The 18,444-nt window shown below is 27.4% G+C and overlaps 4 protein-coding genes and 1 long non-coding RNA gene across 6 annotated transcripts; 3 read left to right on the top strand and 2 right to left on the bottom strand.

The window, feature by feature from the left end:
- Window positions 1–95: 95 nt before the first annotated feature.
- Window positions 96–5,613, top strand: LOC141538501 (sodium-dependent neutral amino acid transporter B(0)AT3). 2 transcript variants are annotated; one of them, XM_074260012.1, is made up of 10 exons: window positions 96–245; window positions 1,406–1,692; window positions 1,774–2,133; window positions 2,688–2,795; window positions 2,858–2,941; window positions 3,047–3,208; window positions 3,362–3,674; window positions 3,779–3,981; window positions 4,279–4,480; window positions 4,572–5,613. In XM_074260012.1, exons 2-10 carry the CDS (start codon window positions 1,510–1,512, stop codon window positions 5,204–5,206), a joined length of 2,250 nt encoding a protein of 749 aa, XP_074116113.1. In that variant the 5' UTR covers window positions 96–245; window positions 1,406–1,509; the 3' UTR covers window positions 5,207–5,613. The 2 variants fall into 2 exon arrangements, with proteins under 2 accessions (XP_074116113.1, XP_074116114.1); XM_074260013.1 differs by lacking the exon at window positions 96–245 and having other exon boundaries at window positions 1,403–1,692.
- Window positions 5,614–8,960: 3,347 nt separating this feature from the next.
- On the top strand, window positions 8,961–12,183 carry Art7 (arginine methyltransferase 7). The gene is made up of 6 exons (XM_074237726.1): window positions 8,961–9,167; window positions 9,272–9,421; window positions 9,902–10,123; window positions 10,280–11,446; window positions 11,517–11,677; window positions 11,858–12,183. Exons 1-6 carry the CDS (start codon window positions 8,988–8,990, stop codon window positions 12,108–12,110), a joined length of 2,133 nt encoding a protein of 710 aa, XP_074093827.1. The 5' UTR covers window positions 8,961–8,987; the 3' UTR covers window positions 12,111–12,183.
- Window positions 12,122–14,045, bottom strand: Dtwd2 (DTW domain containing 2). The gene is made up of 4 exons (XM_074237728.1): window positions 13,422–14,045; window positions 13,007–13,346; window positions 12,430–12,632; window positions 12,122–12,362 (listed from the first exon to the last, which is right to left on the bottom strand). The coding sequence occupies exons 1-4, from the start codon at window positions 13,508–13,510 to the stop codon at window positions 12,230–12,232; spliced, it is 765 nt and encodes a 254-aa protein (XP_074093829.1). The 5' UTR covers window positions 13,511–14,045; the 3' UTR covers window positions 12,122–12,229.
- A 136-nt stretch (window positions 14,046–14,181) lies between these two features.
- On the bottom strand, window positions 14,182–15,976 carry LOC141524078 (uncharacterized). The gene is made up of 5 exons (XM_074237729.1): window positions 15,822–15,976; window positions 15,664–15,754; window positions 14,879–14,958; window positions 14,699–14,807; window positions 14,182–14,605 (listed from the first exon to the last, which is right to left on the bottom strand). Exons 1-5 carry the CDS (start codon window positions 15,867–15,869, stop codon window positions 14,463–14,465), a joined length of 471 nt encoding a protein of 156 aa, XP_074093830.1. The 5' UTR covers window positions 15,870–15,976; the 3' UTR covers window positions 14,182–14,462.
- Window positions 15,977–16,370: 394 nt separating this feature from the next.
- On the top strand, window positions 16,371–18,288 carry LOC141524079 (uncharacterized). The gene is made up of 4 exons (XR_012478663.1): window positions 16,371–17,463; window positions 17,557–17,651; window positions 17,723–18,031; window positions 18,119–18,288. It is a non-coding gene; the product is annotated as an uncharacterized LOC141524079 (long non-coding RNA).
- The last annotated feature ends 156 nt before the right edge of the window (window positions 18,289–18,444 follow it).

The raw sequence follows: 18,444 nt of genomic DNA, 5'->3' as shown, positions 1-18,444 counted from the left end.
AAATCTTTAATCACTTTAATGGACCTTTTCTTATCAACAAATCTAAATAAAATGAAGGCGCGCCGGCGCCTACTATTGATTCGCCGTCACCATACACAAAATCAAGGATTCCCCACGTTAAAGTTATTATAATTTTCCTGAAGGGCGCGACACTAACGAACAAGTTTTCGACTCTTACCCCCGAGTGCCCCAAAACATCCCAAAAGGAGTCACTCGCTCATCTCTTCTTCCCCTAATATTATCAGGTCAGTTATTATATTAAATTTACGATTTAATCTCAGTACATACATTAAAATAAATCTAATCTTACTCTTAATTCTTCAATCAAGTGTTTACCAAAAAAATCACACTCATACTTTTTACTCACAATTAATAATTTTACTTTTTATTTTTTTGCAAATTATTTACCCTTATTAATCATCAATTTTTTTTTTACAGATTTATTAATTTACATACAAGTTATCCAATCGAACTTTTTAATTTCACAAAATATTACATGATCATAACAGTTTCGATTGTCCTATATCCAATACCAGATCAACTGCTAATCGTTCCTTTCTTTTATCACCAGTGGACCTAGTTTTTACACAATACCCAAAAAAAAAAAAAAACATAAATACATACATCAAATGTCAAATATATATCTATATATTTATAAATTATTGAAATATCTTTATATACATACATTTACATGAATAGTTATACATATATATAAGTAAATAATTAGTCCTTATATTTGTAAGAGTCGCTCAATGTGATGACGTCAGTGGAGTAGTGTATAGACTTGGTATTTTCATTTCGCGCTTCGTAAATACTTTTACAAATATTAATTAAGATTCCGAATCCACATAAATATATATAGTAATAAATATATGTATATATTTTCTTCACCCTTTTTCTACGATAAAAATTCTGCTTCGGAAATTAATATTTGTGTAAACAATCCATTACCAGTTCTTGTACTCCTTTTTTAATTAAAACTATCGAAAAACAATAGCAATTTCCGTTTAATAAATAATTTTTTTATATAACTATCGAAAATATTTCTGAATATATAAATATAAAAATTACGTAACGATCATTTATGTATAGATCTGTCGGTATATTCTGTATGTATATATTATATATTGAAAGTTGTCTTATATTTACAAATGTCAAGTAGTATTGGAATTAGGCGATCAATAAAAAAAAATTAATTTGATAATTAAAAGTGTAAACTTCTTAAATCAAAAGAAGAAATATAAAACTTAAAGAAGAATATAAAAAAATGGAAATAATAAAAAAAAATTAATTTGATAATTAAAACTGTAAATTTCTTGAATCAAAAGAAGAAATATAAAACTTAAAGAAGAATATAAAAAAAAAGGAAATAATAAAATTAATTTTTTTTTTTTTTTTTTTTTAGAATGAATATTATTTATTAATACCGTGATTGTCAACAACGATATGCTTGGTACTTTAAAAGTAAATAATAATTCAAGATAATAAAATCCTAAATTAAAAAAAAAAATGGCAAACACGGCTCACTTGGTACGCAGACAAAGTTCCCGGGACTTAAAGCCCCAAAAAAGTGTGGATCGGCTTGAGATGAAAGAAATGCGAGGTAGATTGGTGGTCGACAGTCGGAAAAATCCGACCACTAATTATGGAACTACTAATCCGGGCTTCGATGACTCGAGCCCCAGCACCAAGGTTGTATGATAATTGACCTCTTGATTTTATGCATAGATTAATTTTTATGACATGATTGATGATGAATAATTTTAATTTTAGGCCAAGAAACCAAATGCGGCCGCTCACGTTAGCTTAAATGTAAGCAGTAGCATTGTTGAAAGTACTGCGCCAAAAATGCCAACCGGCAGTACAGAGGGCAAAGGGATATTTCGTCCTGAGGCGGGTGAAGATGAGCGAGAAAATTGGGATAGCAAATTAACATTCCTGCTAGCTACTGTTGGCTATGCCGTCGGATTGGGAAATGTTTGGAGATTTCCATATCTTGCCCAAAAAAATGGGGGTGGAGCGTTTTTGATACCTTATTTTGTTATGCTGGCCATTGAAGGGATTCCCATTTTCTACTTGGAGCTGGCTATCGGACAGAGATTGAGAAAAGGAGCCATTGGAGTCTGGAATCAGGTTTAATTTTATTTAATAAACCAATTTGTTCCAAAAAATTATTTTTAAAAAATTGCATTTATAATTTTTTGAAATTTCTCCATGTCAATATTTTTGCCATAATTTATTTGTTAATAAAAAATTCTAAAAATTATTAAATATCTGTTAAATTAATTATTTAATTTTTTCTTTTTTTTTTAATTTGCGTTTCAATTTCTCAAGTTCATATATTTCTATTAAAGGAAAAGTAATTAAAAACTTATTCACAAAGATTACAATTACAACTTTTAATTTTATATACTTGTTTTTCTGTGTTTCTTCATCTTATTACTAATATCGTATTAATTTTTTTTTCTTTTTTATAAAACTTAAAAAGATAAATAAGTACAATTATAAATATTTAATTATTTCTTCTTTTATTGTCTCACTTTTAAGTTTTCTGTTGTCTTAAAATTGAAATAATTAATATGACAAATCACCAATAGTTAAAATTATATTTTTTACATCAGCTGTATAATTGAAGATTAATTTTAAAGATATTACTTATAAAAATACATGTACATATATTTTTTTAGGTTTCACCATATCTTGGAGGAATAGGAATTAGCAGCGCAGTTGTTTCTTTCAATGTCGCGCTTTATTACAACACAATAATTGCCTGGTGCCTTTTCTATTTCGTTCAAGTAAATATATTTTATTAAAAATATAATTTTTCTCAGCATACTTTAACGTAAAATTGTTACAGAGTTTTCAATCTGAATTACCATGGTCAGAATGTCCGAATAAATATTTTCAAAATGGATCATACGCTCCAGAACCTGAATGTCAAGTAATCGATATTTTTATTTTTAAAATCATTTCTTCTAAAAATTTTTCATTTATAAATCAAATCTATTTTAAATAAATAATTATTAAAATTAAATTGCCTATTCAGGAAAGCAGCCCAACACAATATTTTTGGTATCGTACAACACTAATGATATCAAAAGACATAAATACTCCAGAAGTGTTCAATTGGAAGATAGCTTTGGCACTTGTTATCGCTTGGATTTTAGTTTACATGTGTATGATCAAAGGAATAGCTTCATCTGGAAAAGTATAATCATTATTATTATTATTATTATTATTATTATTATTATTATTATTATTATTATTATTATTATTATTATTATTATATCAATTATTAATTAATAATCAATAATAACTTATAAAGATGACTAATTGTTAATTTAAAAAAAAAAAATTGCAGGTCGTTTACGTGACAGCGACATTTCCGTACCTCGTTTTGATAATTTTCTTCTTCCGCGGTGTGACCTTACCAGGAATGTCCGACGGCCTACGTCACCTGTTCACCCCAAAGTGGTACACGCTGACGGATCCTGTTGTCTGGCTCGAAGCAGGAACGCAAATATTTTTCTCCCTCGGTCTAGCTTTCGGCGGTTTAATCGCATTCTCCTCTTACAATCCAGTCAATAATAACTGCTACCGCGACGCAATTATGGTCAGCTTGACGAATTGTTTCACATCGATGTTCGCTGGAATTGTGGTATTTTCAGTTATCGGTAATGATATTCATTAAAATTAATGTAAATTATTAAAGTTAATTGTAATTATTTCTTCGTCTCAAATTACGACTTATTAAATAAATTTATTTTTTATCCTTTAGGTTTTAAAGCGACGATGGTTTATGAAAAATGCTTGGCGGATAGAAATTCAACTTTGATCGGTATATTTGGACATCCTGAGAGATTCCCAGATGAAATTCCGCCGGCCGGTACATTATTGAATTTCACAAATGGAAATAATAGCGTTGACAATATAATAATGCCTGAAATTCCGGAATGTGATCTACAAAAAGAATTGGATAATGTAAGATTTATATAAATTATTATTTTATTTTTCTTCTTGCAAATATACTGTCCATGTGATAAATTTTTAATTAAAAAAAAAAAAAAAAAATTCTCTTGATAAATTCTAAAGGGATTTTCCTCTCAACTAAATATTTAAAAGCTTGCTGTTGAATAAAATAAAATTACATATTCATTAATTCTTGATTTAAATGAATTTCCATGTAATTTGACGACAAATTAATGAAAAGTTCATTATTACATATAATAAAAGTAAAATTAAAAATAATAATAATTTTTAATTGTTTTATCAACACAGTCAGCATCAGGAACAGGTTTGGCGTTTATTATTTTCACCGAAGCAATAAATCAATTCCCAGGAGCCCAATTCTGGTCAGTTTTATTTTTCCTCATGCTTTTTACACTCGGTATTGATTCGCAATTTGGTACATTGGAGGGCGTCGTAACGAGCATCGTCGACATGAAACTTTTTCCTAATCTTAGAAAAGAAATTCTTACTGGTAAGTTAATTAAAAATTAAATAGCAAAAAATATTTTACTCTACTCCTAATAAAATTTATTTCTTCTTTTAATTTTTTTTTACCAAAAAAGGTGCAATATGTTTAGTATGCTGTATAATATCTATGGCATTTGCTCACGGTGCCGGAAGCTACGTGTTTGTATTATTCGACAACTTCAGTGGTAATTTTCCATTGCTAATAATTGCCTTTTTCGAGTGCATCGGAGTCTCTTACGTTTACGGATTGAGACGATTTGCTGACGACATTGAATTGATGACTGGAAATAGACCAGGACTTTATTGGTTAATTTGCTGGAAGTACTTGAGCCCGTTGGCGATGCTAACGATTTTGGTGGCCTCGTTTGTCGAAATAATATGCGAAGGAAGCGGATACCAGACCTGGGTGCCTAATAAAGGGACTACCGAGAGACAAGAGTGGCCGACTTGGGCCCTAGTTTTAATATTTATTCTTATATTGGCGTCGGTCCTCTGGATACCGATGGTGGCTATTTTCCGAGCACTCGGAATCCTGATAATTGACGATAATGAAAAAGCCTGGTTCCCTGCAGAAGATCTTAAAGAATTCCATGGGATTGTTCCCCATGAGGTGACTGCTGCCGAGACACTGTTGTTCTGCATCAGACCTGACGGCTCAGAAGGGCTCTGCTGCCCTACAGGTGGCCTCAACGATGACGACGATGATATAGACAACGGCAACTTGACTTAGAACAATAATTTTATTTAACAATCTCTAAGGATCATCAACAGTGACATCAACATCGCATTTAATTACAATATCCATACTTTTAAACGAAGATAACAATTAAAGTACTTGATACCATCGTTATTCGTATGTAAAGCATTTCATCTATATCTCATGTTTATATTTTATTATTAATATACATTTTATTAATCTTATTAATTGTTTTTCGATTTATAAACAATTGTAAAGTTAACCGTGTCAATTACGCTATTATATCAATAGATATTAATAAATTTAAAAATAGTACAGTTGCATATTCTCTTGTTAGATCGGATTTTAATTAGTTAAGTTTATAATATTTAATGCTAATAGCTATTATTAAAAGTAATTATTATATTGATGCAGATATCAAATAATATATCAAATGGAAAATTTGCATATCGAAGCTCTCGCGTATATATATTTATTATATATTAAAGTTTCTCATGGAAAAAAATTTTATTATTTTTTTTATTAAGATTATTCAATGAAAATTAATTATTATTTTTTTTTTTTTTTATTTATTTATATATTATTCAACATTTAATTATTTAAAATTAAATAACATTAATTAAAGAAATTTATTAGAATTTAATTGAAGAATTTAAATGAATAGTTATTTTTTATTTTACAGCGTACAATTATTATTAATTTTATTTTATTTAGTAAAATTTAGCAAAATTGTTTATTTATTTTTTTTTTAAGTATTCAATTTTTTTTTTTTTTTTTATTCTTCTTAATTAGATTTGCGAATAATTCCAATGATATTTTTCACATATCAATTTATCTAGTACCACACTATTTTTTTTATTAAAGAGTATGAAAACATAATAAAATCAAGAAATTAAAAAATTACATATCATGCTTTAAACATTTTTTAATTTTTAAGTTTGATTTTTTATTTTTTATCAACTTGGAATAATTTTTAAAAAATTGTCAATATCTAAATTTTTCATTTTAAAAAATTAAATCCTGTTTAAAAATTTTCATTGTAAAAAATTAAAAAAAATTCGCTCTAAGCAAATTGTATATCTATAGATATGTACTGAGAAATTAAAATTAATTTAAATTATTGAAAAAAATTCAAATCTCATGATAGTGAATTTTTTTTCAATCAATATTTTTAAACTGGGAGTCAAAAAATTATAGATTCTTAAATCTAAACATGATTTTTTAATGAATAAATTGATAAAAAAATTTTCTTTCATGAGCGCAAGCTATTCGATATAACAAAAGTACCTAATGGAAAAAAAATATCATAAAAATAAAAAAAAAGTAACTGTACTGAAATTAGTATAGGAACCGTCCATTGGGCATGATAAATAGTATCAATTTATTTAAACGTTTACGTTTGAGATAAAAGTTTATGGTTTAAAAGGATAATAACTTTTCAACAAGCTGTTATTATAGAAATGATAAACGACAATAAAACGTCCATATTTACCTTACCATAATGGAAAAATGGACATTTACATTATTGACAATAATCTAACTGGCAATACATGTTACATCACCCCTATAGTTATGATAAAAACTTAAAAAGAAGCTAATAATTAAAGCACGTTTTAAAAACATCTAAAAGTGATAACGATTTAACCTGATAATTTATTTATTAAATAGATTATATTAACGCACGTTTTATATTTTTTTGTCGTCCTATAATACACTGAGAAAAAAAGATACTTTTACTCAATTAACTATTTCTTGGTTCAAGAAACTCGATGACGATCAAATATTCTATTATTATTAATTATTAATTTCTGAAGAGAAGAATATCAATATTTATCTTTGGATAACAGATAAACAAGAGAATAGCTTTATTTAAATTAAGTAAAAATATAATAAAAATTCTATTTTTTTTTTCCAAGTCCAAAAAAATTTTCAATTTGGAGAAAAATTTTTTTTTGCATTTCTTCACGTTTCATACAAAAATACGTCGGTTTCCAAAAAAAAAAATTTTTTTCGGGAATCAATGTATTTTTGTATGAAACGTAAAGAAATGCAAAAAAAAAATTTTCTCCAAACTAAAAATTTTTTTTGAACTTAGAAAAAAAAATAAAATTTTTATTATACGCCCTTATTATAAATACTTGTATCAAGAAAATTTTTTTAATAAAAATATTTTTTTTTCTCAGTGTATTATATTGATTGGATTTATTAAAACATATCGGTAGTCTTCTACACCGTAGGTAATTTTGTTTCGCGACCTCATGCCTTCTACTTTACTGTATATTCTATTAAATTGTTCTATATACATATCCTAATTGTTAAGTATCACCTATATCATTGATTAAAAATTTAGAATTGTGTAGAACTGTGTAATGCCATATATACATACAATTATGAAGAGACTGGGTGAAATGTTGAATGAAGAGATATAAATTAATAATCGAGATACAATAATACTATTAATAATATTAATATTGATAATAATAGTAATAATAATAATATTAATAATAATGATGATGATGGCGATAATAATTATAATAATTAATAATAATAATAGAGATAAAATAATGAAGAAATGTGTAAATTTTTGTTCAAATGTTTATGCTTAAAAAGTTGACTGATTATCACCGAGACAATACTGGAAAAAAAATATATTAAAATATGAGCGGCTAAAAAATATATAATTAAAGAAGAAATATAAATTAAAAATTATTATTATATTATATTATATTATATTGATTGCTAGTTATTATATTTAATTTAGTAAATTATGGTAAGTTTATTAGAAGACATAACGAATATAAAATTGTACATAGTGATAAATTCATGCGCACAGAAAAAAAAATGATTAATGGATTTAAATTTTAAATTTAATATGAAAGAGTAACAGAATAAAATATTAGTAGACTATTAAAATTAACAAAGCTTTTTAGCGTAATGAACTATAAATAAATATACCTATTGACAATAAGATCATTTGATCACTTGACAATAAACAATGTGGTATTTTTAGTGAAACATTTATTATTAATTGTTAGACTAATTTGACAATAAAATGTGCTTTACAATGTTTAATATTGTTAAATATACATATGTATTTTATTTATTTATTCTATTGTTGTTAAGGACAATGTGTTTGATTACACATCTTTCCTCTATTCAGTATTATGTTTTTTTAGTTATTGTTTTAAGTTATAGGAACTATTATTATTATAAATATTATTATGAAGATGATATACTATTGTTATAGTAATTGTTTACCGATTATTTGTGATTTAACTATACGATATTGAGTATGTGAAGTGAGTAATGCTCTGATAAATATATTATAAATTAATTATATATTAAATATACATGTATACATACACAATATATACTTCAAAATTGTATATACATTGTTGTCAGTTGATGTTAAATAAACGACAAAAAATTATTTCAATTGGTTTTTTTATTATTTATAATTTATGACACTTGGCAATATTTTTATTTTTCTTTAAAAATTAACTAGTTATAAAAAATTATTTTTAAATAATTGCATTCATAATTTTTTAGTGCTTAAAAAAAATAGAATTTTTTTTTTTTTAATTAATTTCTTTTGTAAAAATTTATTTGTAAAAAATTTCTAAAAATTATCAGATGTCTCTTAATTGTTTGAATTGTTTTTTAAATTTCAAATTTTTTCGCGGTTTTTTTCCACACTCCGGACTTAACCGAATTTGACCGACAGTCAAATCCGAAACTGTTTGGCGCTCATATAAACCCACATGTTGTGTTATTGATAATTAAACATTGTGATAACTTAACCTCATTGACTTGCATGTTATCCAGGTTAATACAGAGTAAACCAAAATTTAAATTCACAAAGATGAGTATATTTACGCAGACATTTGATCCCATCACTGGCTGTTCTGTTTGGGAAGAAAAAAACCCTAATTATGACTATCACCAGGAAGTTGCACGTTCAGCATTTGCTGACATGCTCCACGATCATGAACGAGTAAGTTTATTTTAAAAATATATATATACATAAAAAAAAAAAAAAAAAAAAAAAAAATACAAATTACTGAATAAAATTTTTCATAATTTTTTTTTTTAATTTAGAACGAAAAATATTACTTGGCTCTTCAAAAAGCTATCAACAAGAAACATAAACAAGGATTAAAGGCGAATGTATTAGATATTGGTACCGGTACAGGTTTGTTATCAATGATGGCAGCTAAATGTGGTGCTGATACAATTGTCGCATGTGAGGTAATTAATTTTTATGACACTGAAATTGAGAGACATCTGATAATTCAAAAAATTTTTTAACAAACAAATTTTCTCAAGAAAAACTCATTTAAAAAATTCCATCTTTAGAAGCTCTAAAAAACCAAAAATGCAATTTTTACAAATAATTTTCTAGAATTAAGAATTTTATTTAAAAAAAAAAAATTCAAAAATTTCATGAAAATTGAATTTTCACCTAAAAATTAAAAAAATTTTTTTTTCTGAAAAAATTATAACAAAAAAATAAAAAAAAAATTTTCAATTGTAAAAAACTTGAAAAACAATGCGTAAAGTTTTAAAAAAATATTTTTTAGTTCTAATTTAATAATTAAAAGAAAATTAAATAAGCTGTAAAATTGTTGACAATTATTTTTTTTATTACACTCACACATCATGTTACATTAAGAGTATAAAAATATTTAATTACTATTTATAAATTCTTTATTTTTTTTTAATTTGAAGGCTTTTAGACCCATGGCCGAGTGCGCAGAAAAAATAATAAAAAACAATGGATTCGAGTCCCAGATTAAGTTAATTAAGAAAAAGTCAACTGAGATAATCGTCGGTGAAAATGGTGACATGGAACGTCGAGCAAATATTCTCGTCACTGAAGTATTTGACACCGAATTGATTGGCGAAGGTGCTTTGCCGACATTTAAACACGCTTATGAGCATCTATTAGAGGTAAATAAATTTCTACGTACTATACTAAAAAATATATAAAGCCGTAATTCTGAACAATATAGAATTATTTATTAATATATGACACTTAAATTAGCAGGCACTGGCCAAAAAATTTCGCTTATTCTCTTAATAATATAAATAAATTTATTATTTCAGAAAGACTGCATCGTAGTTCCTGACAGCGGAACAGTATGGGTCCAAGTGATCGACAGCTTAACCGTCCGTAAATGGAACCGTATTAACGAGATAAAAGATCCAAAGACCGGAAAGGAATTGATAAAGCCACCTAGCTCAGTAAATAAATGCGCTGGTTCTTCGGCTGTCCACGACATCCAACTGAGCCAACTTCCCAGAGAGTCTTTCATGGCTTTACTGGCGCCCCAGCCGATTTTTAGATTCGACTGGTCAGGAAAAGTTCCTCTGGTGTTTAACGAAATAAATACTCTGCAATGCAATGCCATTGCGTCTGGTACAGCCCATGCAGTATTTATGTGGTGGGACCTGAACATGGACGAGGACAAGGAAATTTTGCTGAGCTGCGCGCCAGTTTGGGAACACCCGGACACAAAGCTGGAGGAAAACAAAGGACTTTCTATGTCTGAAATGACTGACAAGCTCCCTTGGCGTGATCACTGGATGCAGGCGATCTACTATCTTCCAAAAGAAATACCCATAAAAATGAACGAACAAGTAACTCTGGTCGGTTATCACGACAGCTACTCATTTTGGTTCAACTTGCCGGTTTCCAATGAGTCGAAGCTTAAATTTACCAAGAGTCCTCCTGTCTGTGATTGCTCGCTGCACATTGCTTACTCAAGGACGAGACTGGGCCAGTTGAACGACTGCCAGAGAAATGATAAGTATATAAGTGTGTTGAAGAAACATATCACATCGGACACTACCTGCCTTTGCTTATCAGACGGCTTTTTGATTGGAGTCGCAGCTGCTAATCTGGGAGCCAAAAAGGTCGTTTTGTTTGAGCCTAATTATTTGTCTCGAAGATCTATTGAATATTTCATTGAGGCTAATCACCTGAAAGACAAGGTAGAAATTATTGAATCTATTGAACAGTTTACTTGCAAAGATAATGATAAATCCAACTGTTTAATTATTGGAGAGCCCTGTTACGCCAATTCAATTTTCCCGTGGGATAATTTAAGATTTTGGTATTTAACGTCGGCTTATATCAAAGGAATTACTGCGATTCCAGTGGCGGCAACTATTCGAGGAGTCGTCGTGGAGTTTAAAGATCTTCATCATATCCGCGCACCGCTTAGAGTTTGCGAAGGATTTGATTTGACAATTTTTGATGAATTAATTATGGTATGTTTTTTATCTGTCTATCTATCGATCTAAATGAGGTAATATTTTTTTTTTTATTTTTATGTTTCAGTCTTCCAGTGAAATTAGTGATCATCCAGTCGAGGTACATCCACTTTGGGAGTACACGGGGCGAGCACTGTCAGCGGACTTTGATGTCGCGACTTTTAGGTTTGAAGATGACTTTAACAGTGAGAGCAAGAAGGAATTTTCTGGTCAAGTGCCGATTCTTGAGTGAGTATAATGTTTAATTTGAAGGAATTGAGCTTAAAATTTTTTGGTAATTATTTACAAGTGAGGTTATTCCTATTTTTGGCTATATCTAGGTGAAAAATTAAATTTTTCCAATAATATTAAAATTAAAATTATAAAAATATGTAACATGTAAGTAAATATTTTTTTTTGCTTCTTTAGAGAAGGATCATGCAATGGAGTAGCTTTATGGATAGACTGGTCCCTAGATTCTGAAATAGTAGTCTCAACAGGACCTTCAAAGCCCGTAGTCGCCGGTCAGAGACTATCCTGGGATATAAACAACCGCCAAGGAGTCCATCTCTTGCGAAAAATCCAAAACGTCAACAAACAAAACTCTCTTTCATGGTTCTTTAAATACCATAACGAAGGCTACCAATATTTTGACTTCAAGTCTTCCATAAAATTAATTTGACAAGGATTCGCTTACAATAAATAAAATAAAACTTTTATTTAAAATAACGATAATAAAATTGTATAAAAATTTATTATACATTTATAATTTTCTATCATAAGTTATATTAAAATATTTATTTAATTATGAATTACATTTGAAGATATCTTCAATTGTCTAGCTAGTCGTTTACCCACCAATTTTGAATAAGTTTTCTGTTTTATTAAAAATTCTTTGCTCTGATGCGTTACCGCTCCGTTCTCCAGTTGAAATCTTTAAAAGAAAGTTTCAAAATTAATAAATTTAATATCTTCTATTGAATATTTGGAATTTAACATACTTGCAAAGATAGTGAAGAGGTCCAAGCATCGCGTCTTTGTACCAAGACTGGTTTTCTAAAATAGAGAGAGAGAATGCACCACTTTCTAGAGTGGATAGACACCCTTCAGCAGGTTGAGTCCTTATCACATAACTACTTGCAGTATTTTGCACTAACTTACAAGCTTTCAAACTCGATAAGCAAGGACTGGAATGATACATGGACTAAAAAATAAAAATTAAATCTGTATTATTAAGAGAATAAGCAAAATACATAATTAAGAAATGACCTTGTATCTTGTGAACAATTGACATTTTTAAAAATATAAGCTCATTCCGATGTTACACTCATCAAGACCTTTCATTTGAATACCCACATCAATTTTTCATATATTTATATATATTATATATATATGTAAATATGAAAAATATATAAAAATGCATGTGGGTACTCAAATGAAAGGTCTTGATGAGTATAACATCGGGATAAGCTTATATCTTTAAAAACGTCAATAGTTAAAAAATTACAGTGCAATTTAACAAAAGTCACTGTTTAATAAAGCAAAATTTTTTAAAATAATTTTATATTAAAATCATACTTTTGCTTGAGGCCAAGTGCCGTCCAACAGCACAAGGTTGTAAGGTCTCTGGCCATTAACTCCAACTTTAGGAAGTTCGTTTATATCCACCGCTTCAGCTGAAGGATACAGAAGAATAGTGTTTTCTTCTTTTAAAATTTCCATCAGCCCTTCGTGTTTTGAGGGAAACTTCTTGCCTCGGAACAATAAACACTTGTTCTGTTCAAGAGATAGAGAGAGCATTGGAGCTGTTCGGAGACAACGTTTAACCTCTGCGGGATGTTGGAGGATTATTATCCGTGATTGGGGACACAGAGGAGTTTTTGGCAATCCTGGACACCAACACACAGTAATTGGCCTTCTGTGAAGAAATATTTAGTTTTAAAAATTAGTATTATATTTTGATTGTAAAGAATTATAAATAAAAGTTATTTACCTGCACTGTGAACATTGATCTCTCATTTCAGGTGGGTCGGCTGATATTTCTGATAATTCTTTCCATGCCTCATCATTTTCTTCAGTCATTTTTTGTTATAAATATTTATATTTGGTTATAAGCTGGATAAATGGTCAGTAAATAAAAGTGTTGTGTTGACAAGTTTAACTGTTTGGAGTTGATACTCAGCTACGTCACACGTGTTCACTGAATTTAAACAACAGGGGTTCTCAAATTGTTTTTGCCACAATGATGGTTTCAAAATTAATTTAGCAGATAATTGATAATTTTAAGAATTTTTTTAACAAATAAATTATGGCGAAAAAAAATTATAAAAAAAATTGACATTTAGAAATTTAAAAAAACTACAAATGCAATTTTTTAAAAACTAGAAATTTAAATAGCGCGCCACGCGCGCGCCTTAATTTCGATCAATAAGGAATCAGGTCCCATTTTTTGCAAGTTTCAACTATTGACTAACTTCACACTCTCATGTATTTATTTATTGTAAGGATATTTTTTTGGAAGAAATTTATTTGCTACAAAAAATTAAAAATTGACAAGTGACAGCTAATTTTAATGTTATAAAAATTAATTAAATTTTAATCATTTCTTTTTAACAAATAAATTAAGGTAATAAAAATGAATTAAAAATCCAATTTTTTTTAGAAGAAATTTGTTAATTAAAAGAAATTAAAAAATTGTTAAATGACTGCTAACTTTAATGTCATTTTTTTCCAGATATATTGAGAAGAAATCATTGAATTATTTTATTTATATTTATTTATTTATAGTCCTGGAAAATTCCATATTGTCACACAATCAGTGACATTCCACTACCAGTAAAAAATAATAAATTTCAAGGTAATATTTAAAAAAACTAATTATTGAAAAAAACCTTGAAACAAATAATTAAATATTGAAACAAAAACAAAAGTACAATTTAAAAAATAAAAAGACGCAGATGTTAGAAATTTTACAAAAGACAATATTAAAGGCAACTCATTACTATTGGACCTGATACTTTAATCGTTATAAATATTAAACTGTTGATAATGTCAGGTGTTGATGATGATTTTCATCAAAGCTACGCGCATAATTACGACGATAATGCTTCATCATGTGCTTGCGGTGGCATGCTAAAAAAAGAACTCCTACATCGCATTCAGTCTCACCTTGCTCAGCTTCATAAGCACAGAAAAAAATAAACAAATAAATTAATTAATTATTATTATCGAAGCTTTTTGATGATTAAATAACAAAGATTATATTTTTACCTTCTTCAATGCAAGCTTTAGCAGCATTCATGACTAGTTCTTTGTATCTTTTATTCCTAGAGTCTATCATTTTTTCATACTTATCAAGTGAAATTTTTCCATCTGGCAACTAAAACATATTTTGTAAATGTCCAATTAGCTGACAGGTCTTTTTATTGATAATAAATCTCTTTAACTTACGTAACCGCTACGTTTCATTATACATGTTCGGTAGCACCGATAATTTTGGCTTTTTTCAGTTATGTTCACTCCATCCGTTTCTACATAATCAAAACAAAATTTTTTATAATTTATAATTAATGAAAAAAATTCAGGAGTTAAGTTTCAAAAGTGTATCTTTTCATTTTTGATTAATCCAGACAAAAAACTGGTTTTGAAGTATTTTTTTTTTTTTTTAAATTGAATATCACAATTTTTTTTTAAATTTGTTAAATTGTGACAATCAACTTTTTTTTAAATTGTTCATTTTTTTATGTATTTTTCAAAAAAAAAAAATATATCAATAAAATCAAATAGAAATTTCGTTCAAAAAAATGAAAATTGAAATCGTTGACCTCACTTCTAAATGCTTACCAAAATTAATTATATTTATAGAAAAAATTTTTAAACAGAGTAAAATTTACTTGAATGAAGAATCATTTCTTGGATCCAGAATTTTTTCCTTTGGATTAAAAATATTAAAATTCTTAAAAATTATGTCCTTAGATCAAGAATTTTTCATTTTAAACAAATTTTTTTTTTTTATCAGTGTAAGAAAATATTTCAATCATTACGCTGAGAGAAAAATTTATTTAGAAAAAAAATGAGCATTGCTATGACAAAAAATTGTATGCTGAAATTTTCAAAAATTTAATTTCTTAATTAAATGAATTAAAAATTTTTTTTTTGAAAGCTATGGTGAGAAAAATATTAATTTCTTCAATTGAGAAATTTTCAGTATATACTTAAAAATTTTTATCGCTTACGATTACTTAGAAGATGTAAACACCGTTCTCTATCTTCTGAATGAGCTCTTTCCAAAGGATTTGTTTCTATAAGCAGTGAATTCACTGTTGTCTACAAAATTAAATTTCAATAAATTATTTACTCAAACTTGAAAAGAGTTACTATCAAATTGACTTACAGCAAAGTATATACTCAGTAAACCGATGGAAAAAATGAAGTTTTTCATTTTAATAATTTTTCTTTCACCGGTTCTATAATCAAACAACCCAACAAAGTTTGCGCTTTTTATTCTACTAAATAAGTATGAACAAAAATCGGATATTTATACACAAACGAACGAGTGGGAGATGCCAATTTTTTCCTTTTTCTAGGAAAAACAACACATAAATATTGCATAGTTACATTACTCTATTTTATCTGTTTTTTAATTACACGCCATTATTACATAACTCTAATTATTGTTATTTAGCAATTTAAATCATCAATTGTGATCTTCTTTGTGTAAAACAGTTATTTATTTATAATTACACTATGCATGATACGTTCAAGTATCGAAACGATGAAATTGGTTTAATTGCAAGAAGATTAACTCCATATCTTCCGCACTCCAGTGCATGTGTCAAATGAAAAAAAATTTTAATCTTCTTTGCAATTAACTTATTTATAACTTTTTAATATAAGTATCGCCGTACACAAATAATCTGTACATTTTTATTTATAAATTTAGAAATGCTAAAAAAAATTTTATACGCCGTTATGGCTCCCGGGACCCACCTCGAAAGCCATAAGGGCGTATAATAAAAATTCAATTTTTTTTTCTCCAAGTCCAAAAAAATTTTTAGTTTGAAAAAAAAATTTTTTTTGCATTTCTGCACATTTCATGAAAAAATACGTCGGTTTCCAAAAGAAAATTTTTTTATACTCAAAAAAAAAATTATTTTTAAATTTAAAGAGTTATTTATAAACGATGGAACAAGTAAATGACATTTTTAAAATATGTTGAGTGATTATTTTGTAGACTGACGTAATTTGAATATACTCTCATACTCGAGTTTGACAACACTATTTTATTAGTGTAGACGTAGATTTAAACTTTGACGGTAGGAAATACAACACCGATTATTAGAGGTAATTAAGTCATAGAATAAATGACAGTGATTAATTAAAAATAATGATTAATGATAAAAATGAAACATTTATTAAAAAATAAAAAGAAAAATTTCACATGTAGGAGATTTGAAAAGTTATAAGCGCCATTTTTGAAAAAGTATTTTTTTTTTTTAATTCTAATTTAATTTATGAAAATTAAATAATTTTAAAATATTTGCTGATTTCAGTATCATCTTCCTTAATATTTTTTTGAGCCAAGAATTTTTTTTTTCAGCGTAGATAGATAATAAATTATAACTTACCCCAGTTAAAAATAATGAAATTAAATAAGAAATAAATAAAATTAAAAAGTTTATTAAATTTTTCCTCCGAGCGTGGTCAAATATCCGGAGAAACATTGCTTCCGCTTCCGTCTCTAAGTGCATGCGTGTATACGTTAACTTACGCTAGGAGAAGACTAATACAGATGTATGGACGTAATATATACACGCAATTATGTACAAGTATATTGTATATAGATACGTACATGGACACAAATCCATTGGGAACGATTTATCGTCGCGAAAGTATGCCAGTGAGTTATTTCGTTTCAAGTTTTACTGTAAAGAAAACTCGTGCAAGCATGATAGAGTCCATACCTGATGAGATGTCGGTGTCGGAGCACAAGGCTTTACTTTGGCGGAAAACTTTCCGACAACGATCGCTAAAGGGTAAAAAACGGGAATTAAATTACAGTTTGTGGGATACATTTATCCTGCTTTAAAATAATCTGGCTTTCTTTATTTAATTTTTTTTACTTGCAGGTTACAGACGCATTACGTAAGAATGTATATTTATTGTGATTAAGAACGTTGGTGTATCATATATGAGCACGTGACTTGTTTCAAAGAAGAAATCGGTAAGCACAGAAGACAATAAAAGTTTAATAATCTGCATTAATCTAAATAATTTATCTTCTTTAAATTTCAGATGAGATTTACGAAGATTACAATGTTAGTGAGAAATTTTGACACTCACCGTCCTTCTATCATGTATTTTCTCGGTGTATTGTATTGTTTTGTTTGATACTACATATTATATTATTACACAGGCCAAACTGTAATTGCAATAATGAATAAATTCATTAATCGAACCCAAGTACGTCGAGCAAAAAGTTTGTCCTGGTTGGAAACAATTTAATTAACATCTGGCGAAGCTTAAAGCAAGATGCAAGGGTATTATAAACGTACATGGTATCAACTAATTTCAGTGAAATTGAGATTCAAAATAATGATAAAAGTAAAATGTTATTTATTTATTTTTTTTCATGATAAATTTAATTGATATAAAATCATTAAAAAATTTCTAATGTCTGTTAAATTTCAGTGTCATCTTAAAAAAGGTAAATTAAATTATTTATTTACTTATTTAATTGTTAAAAATAAAATTATATGGTTATGGATTAATTTTTTTTTTTTTCAATAAAACTGTAAAATTATAAAATTTTATAATTTTAGTAAAATATCTAAGAAATGTTTGTGATGAAATTAAAAATATCAAATTTAATAAATAAATTTTCATGTCAATTCATTATCAAATAAATTACGTTTAAAATATAAAAAGAATGAAAATTTTTATCGTAAAAAAAAATTAAACTAAATATTTAAAAACAGCCGTAACAATTAAGACTTTTTTCTACTCAATCCAATAAT

This window comes from Cotesia typhae, unplaced genomic scaffold (genome assembly GCF_013202065.1).
Source record: "Cotesia typhae breed Kobodo isofemale line unplaced genomic scaffold, CoteBio_Ctyphae contig_22, whole genome shotgun sequence".
Lineage (NCBI taxonomy): Eukaryota > Metazoa > Arthropoda > Insecta > Hymenoptera > Braconidae > Cotesia > Cotesia typhae.
The sequence above is the reverse complement of the archived record's forward strand: the minus strand, read 5'-3'. Positions and strand labels throughout refer to the sequence as shown.

Excerpts from the sequence above, each read along its gene's own strand:
- LOC141538501 (XM_074260012.1), top strand. The coding sequence starts at position 1,510 with ATGGCAAACACGGCTCACTTGGTACGCAGACAAAGTTCCCGGGACTTA. Across the intron at positions 3,209-3,361 it reads GAATAGCTTCATCTGGAAAA|GTCGTTTACGTGACAGCGAC; the intron begins GTATAATCATTA and ends AAAAAATTGCAG. Across the intron at positions 4,481-4,571 it reads TAGAAAAGAAATTCTTACTG|GTGCAATATGTTTAGTATGC; the intron begins GTAAGTTAATTA and ends TTACCAAAAAAG.
- Art7 (XM_074237726.1), top strand. The coding sequence starts at position 8,988 with ATGTTATCCAGGTTAATACAGAGTAAACCAAAATTTAAATTCACAAAG. Across the intron at positions 9,422-9,901 it reads ATACAATTGTCGCATGTGAG|GCTTTTAGACCCATGGCCGA; the intron begins GTAATTAATTTT and ends TTTAATTTGAAG. Across the intron at positions 11,678-11,857 it reads GGTCAAGTGCCGATTCTTGA|AGAAGGATCATGCAATGGAG; the intron begins GTGAGTATAATG and ends TTGCTTCTTTAG.
- Dtwd2 (XM_074237728.1), bottom strand. The coding sequence starts at position 13,510 with ATGACTGAAGAAAATGATGAGGCATGGAAAGAATTATCAGAAATATCA. Across the intron at positions 13,347-13,421 it reads GATCAATGTTCACAGTGCAG|AAGGCCAATTACTGTGTGTT; the intron begins GTAAATAACTTT and ends ATTTCTTCACAG. Across the intron at positions 12,633-13,006 it reads GCACTTGGCCTCAAGCAAAA|TCCATGTATCATTCCAGTCC; the intron begins GTATGATTTTAA and ends TTTATTTTTTAG.
- LOC141524078 (XM_074237729.1), bottom strand. The coding sequence starts at position 15,869 with ATGAAAAACTTCATTTTTTCCATCGGTTTACTGAGTATATACTTTGCT. Across the intron at positions 15,755-15,821 it reads TACTGAGTATATACTTTGCT|ACAACAGTGAATTCACTGCT; the intron begins GTAAGTCAATTT and ends TTAATTTTGTAG. Across the intron at positions 14,606-14,698 it reads TAAAGCTTGCATTGAAGAAG|CTGAGCAAGGTGAGACTGAA; the intron begins GTAAAAATATAA and ends GTGCTTATGAAG.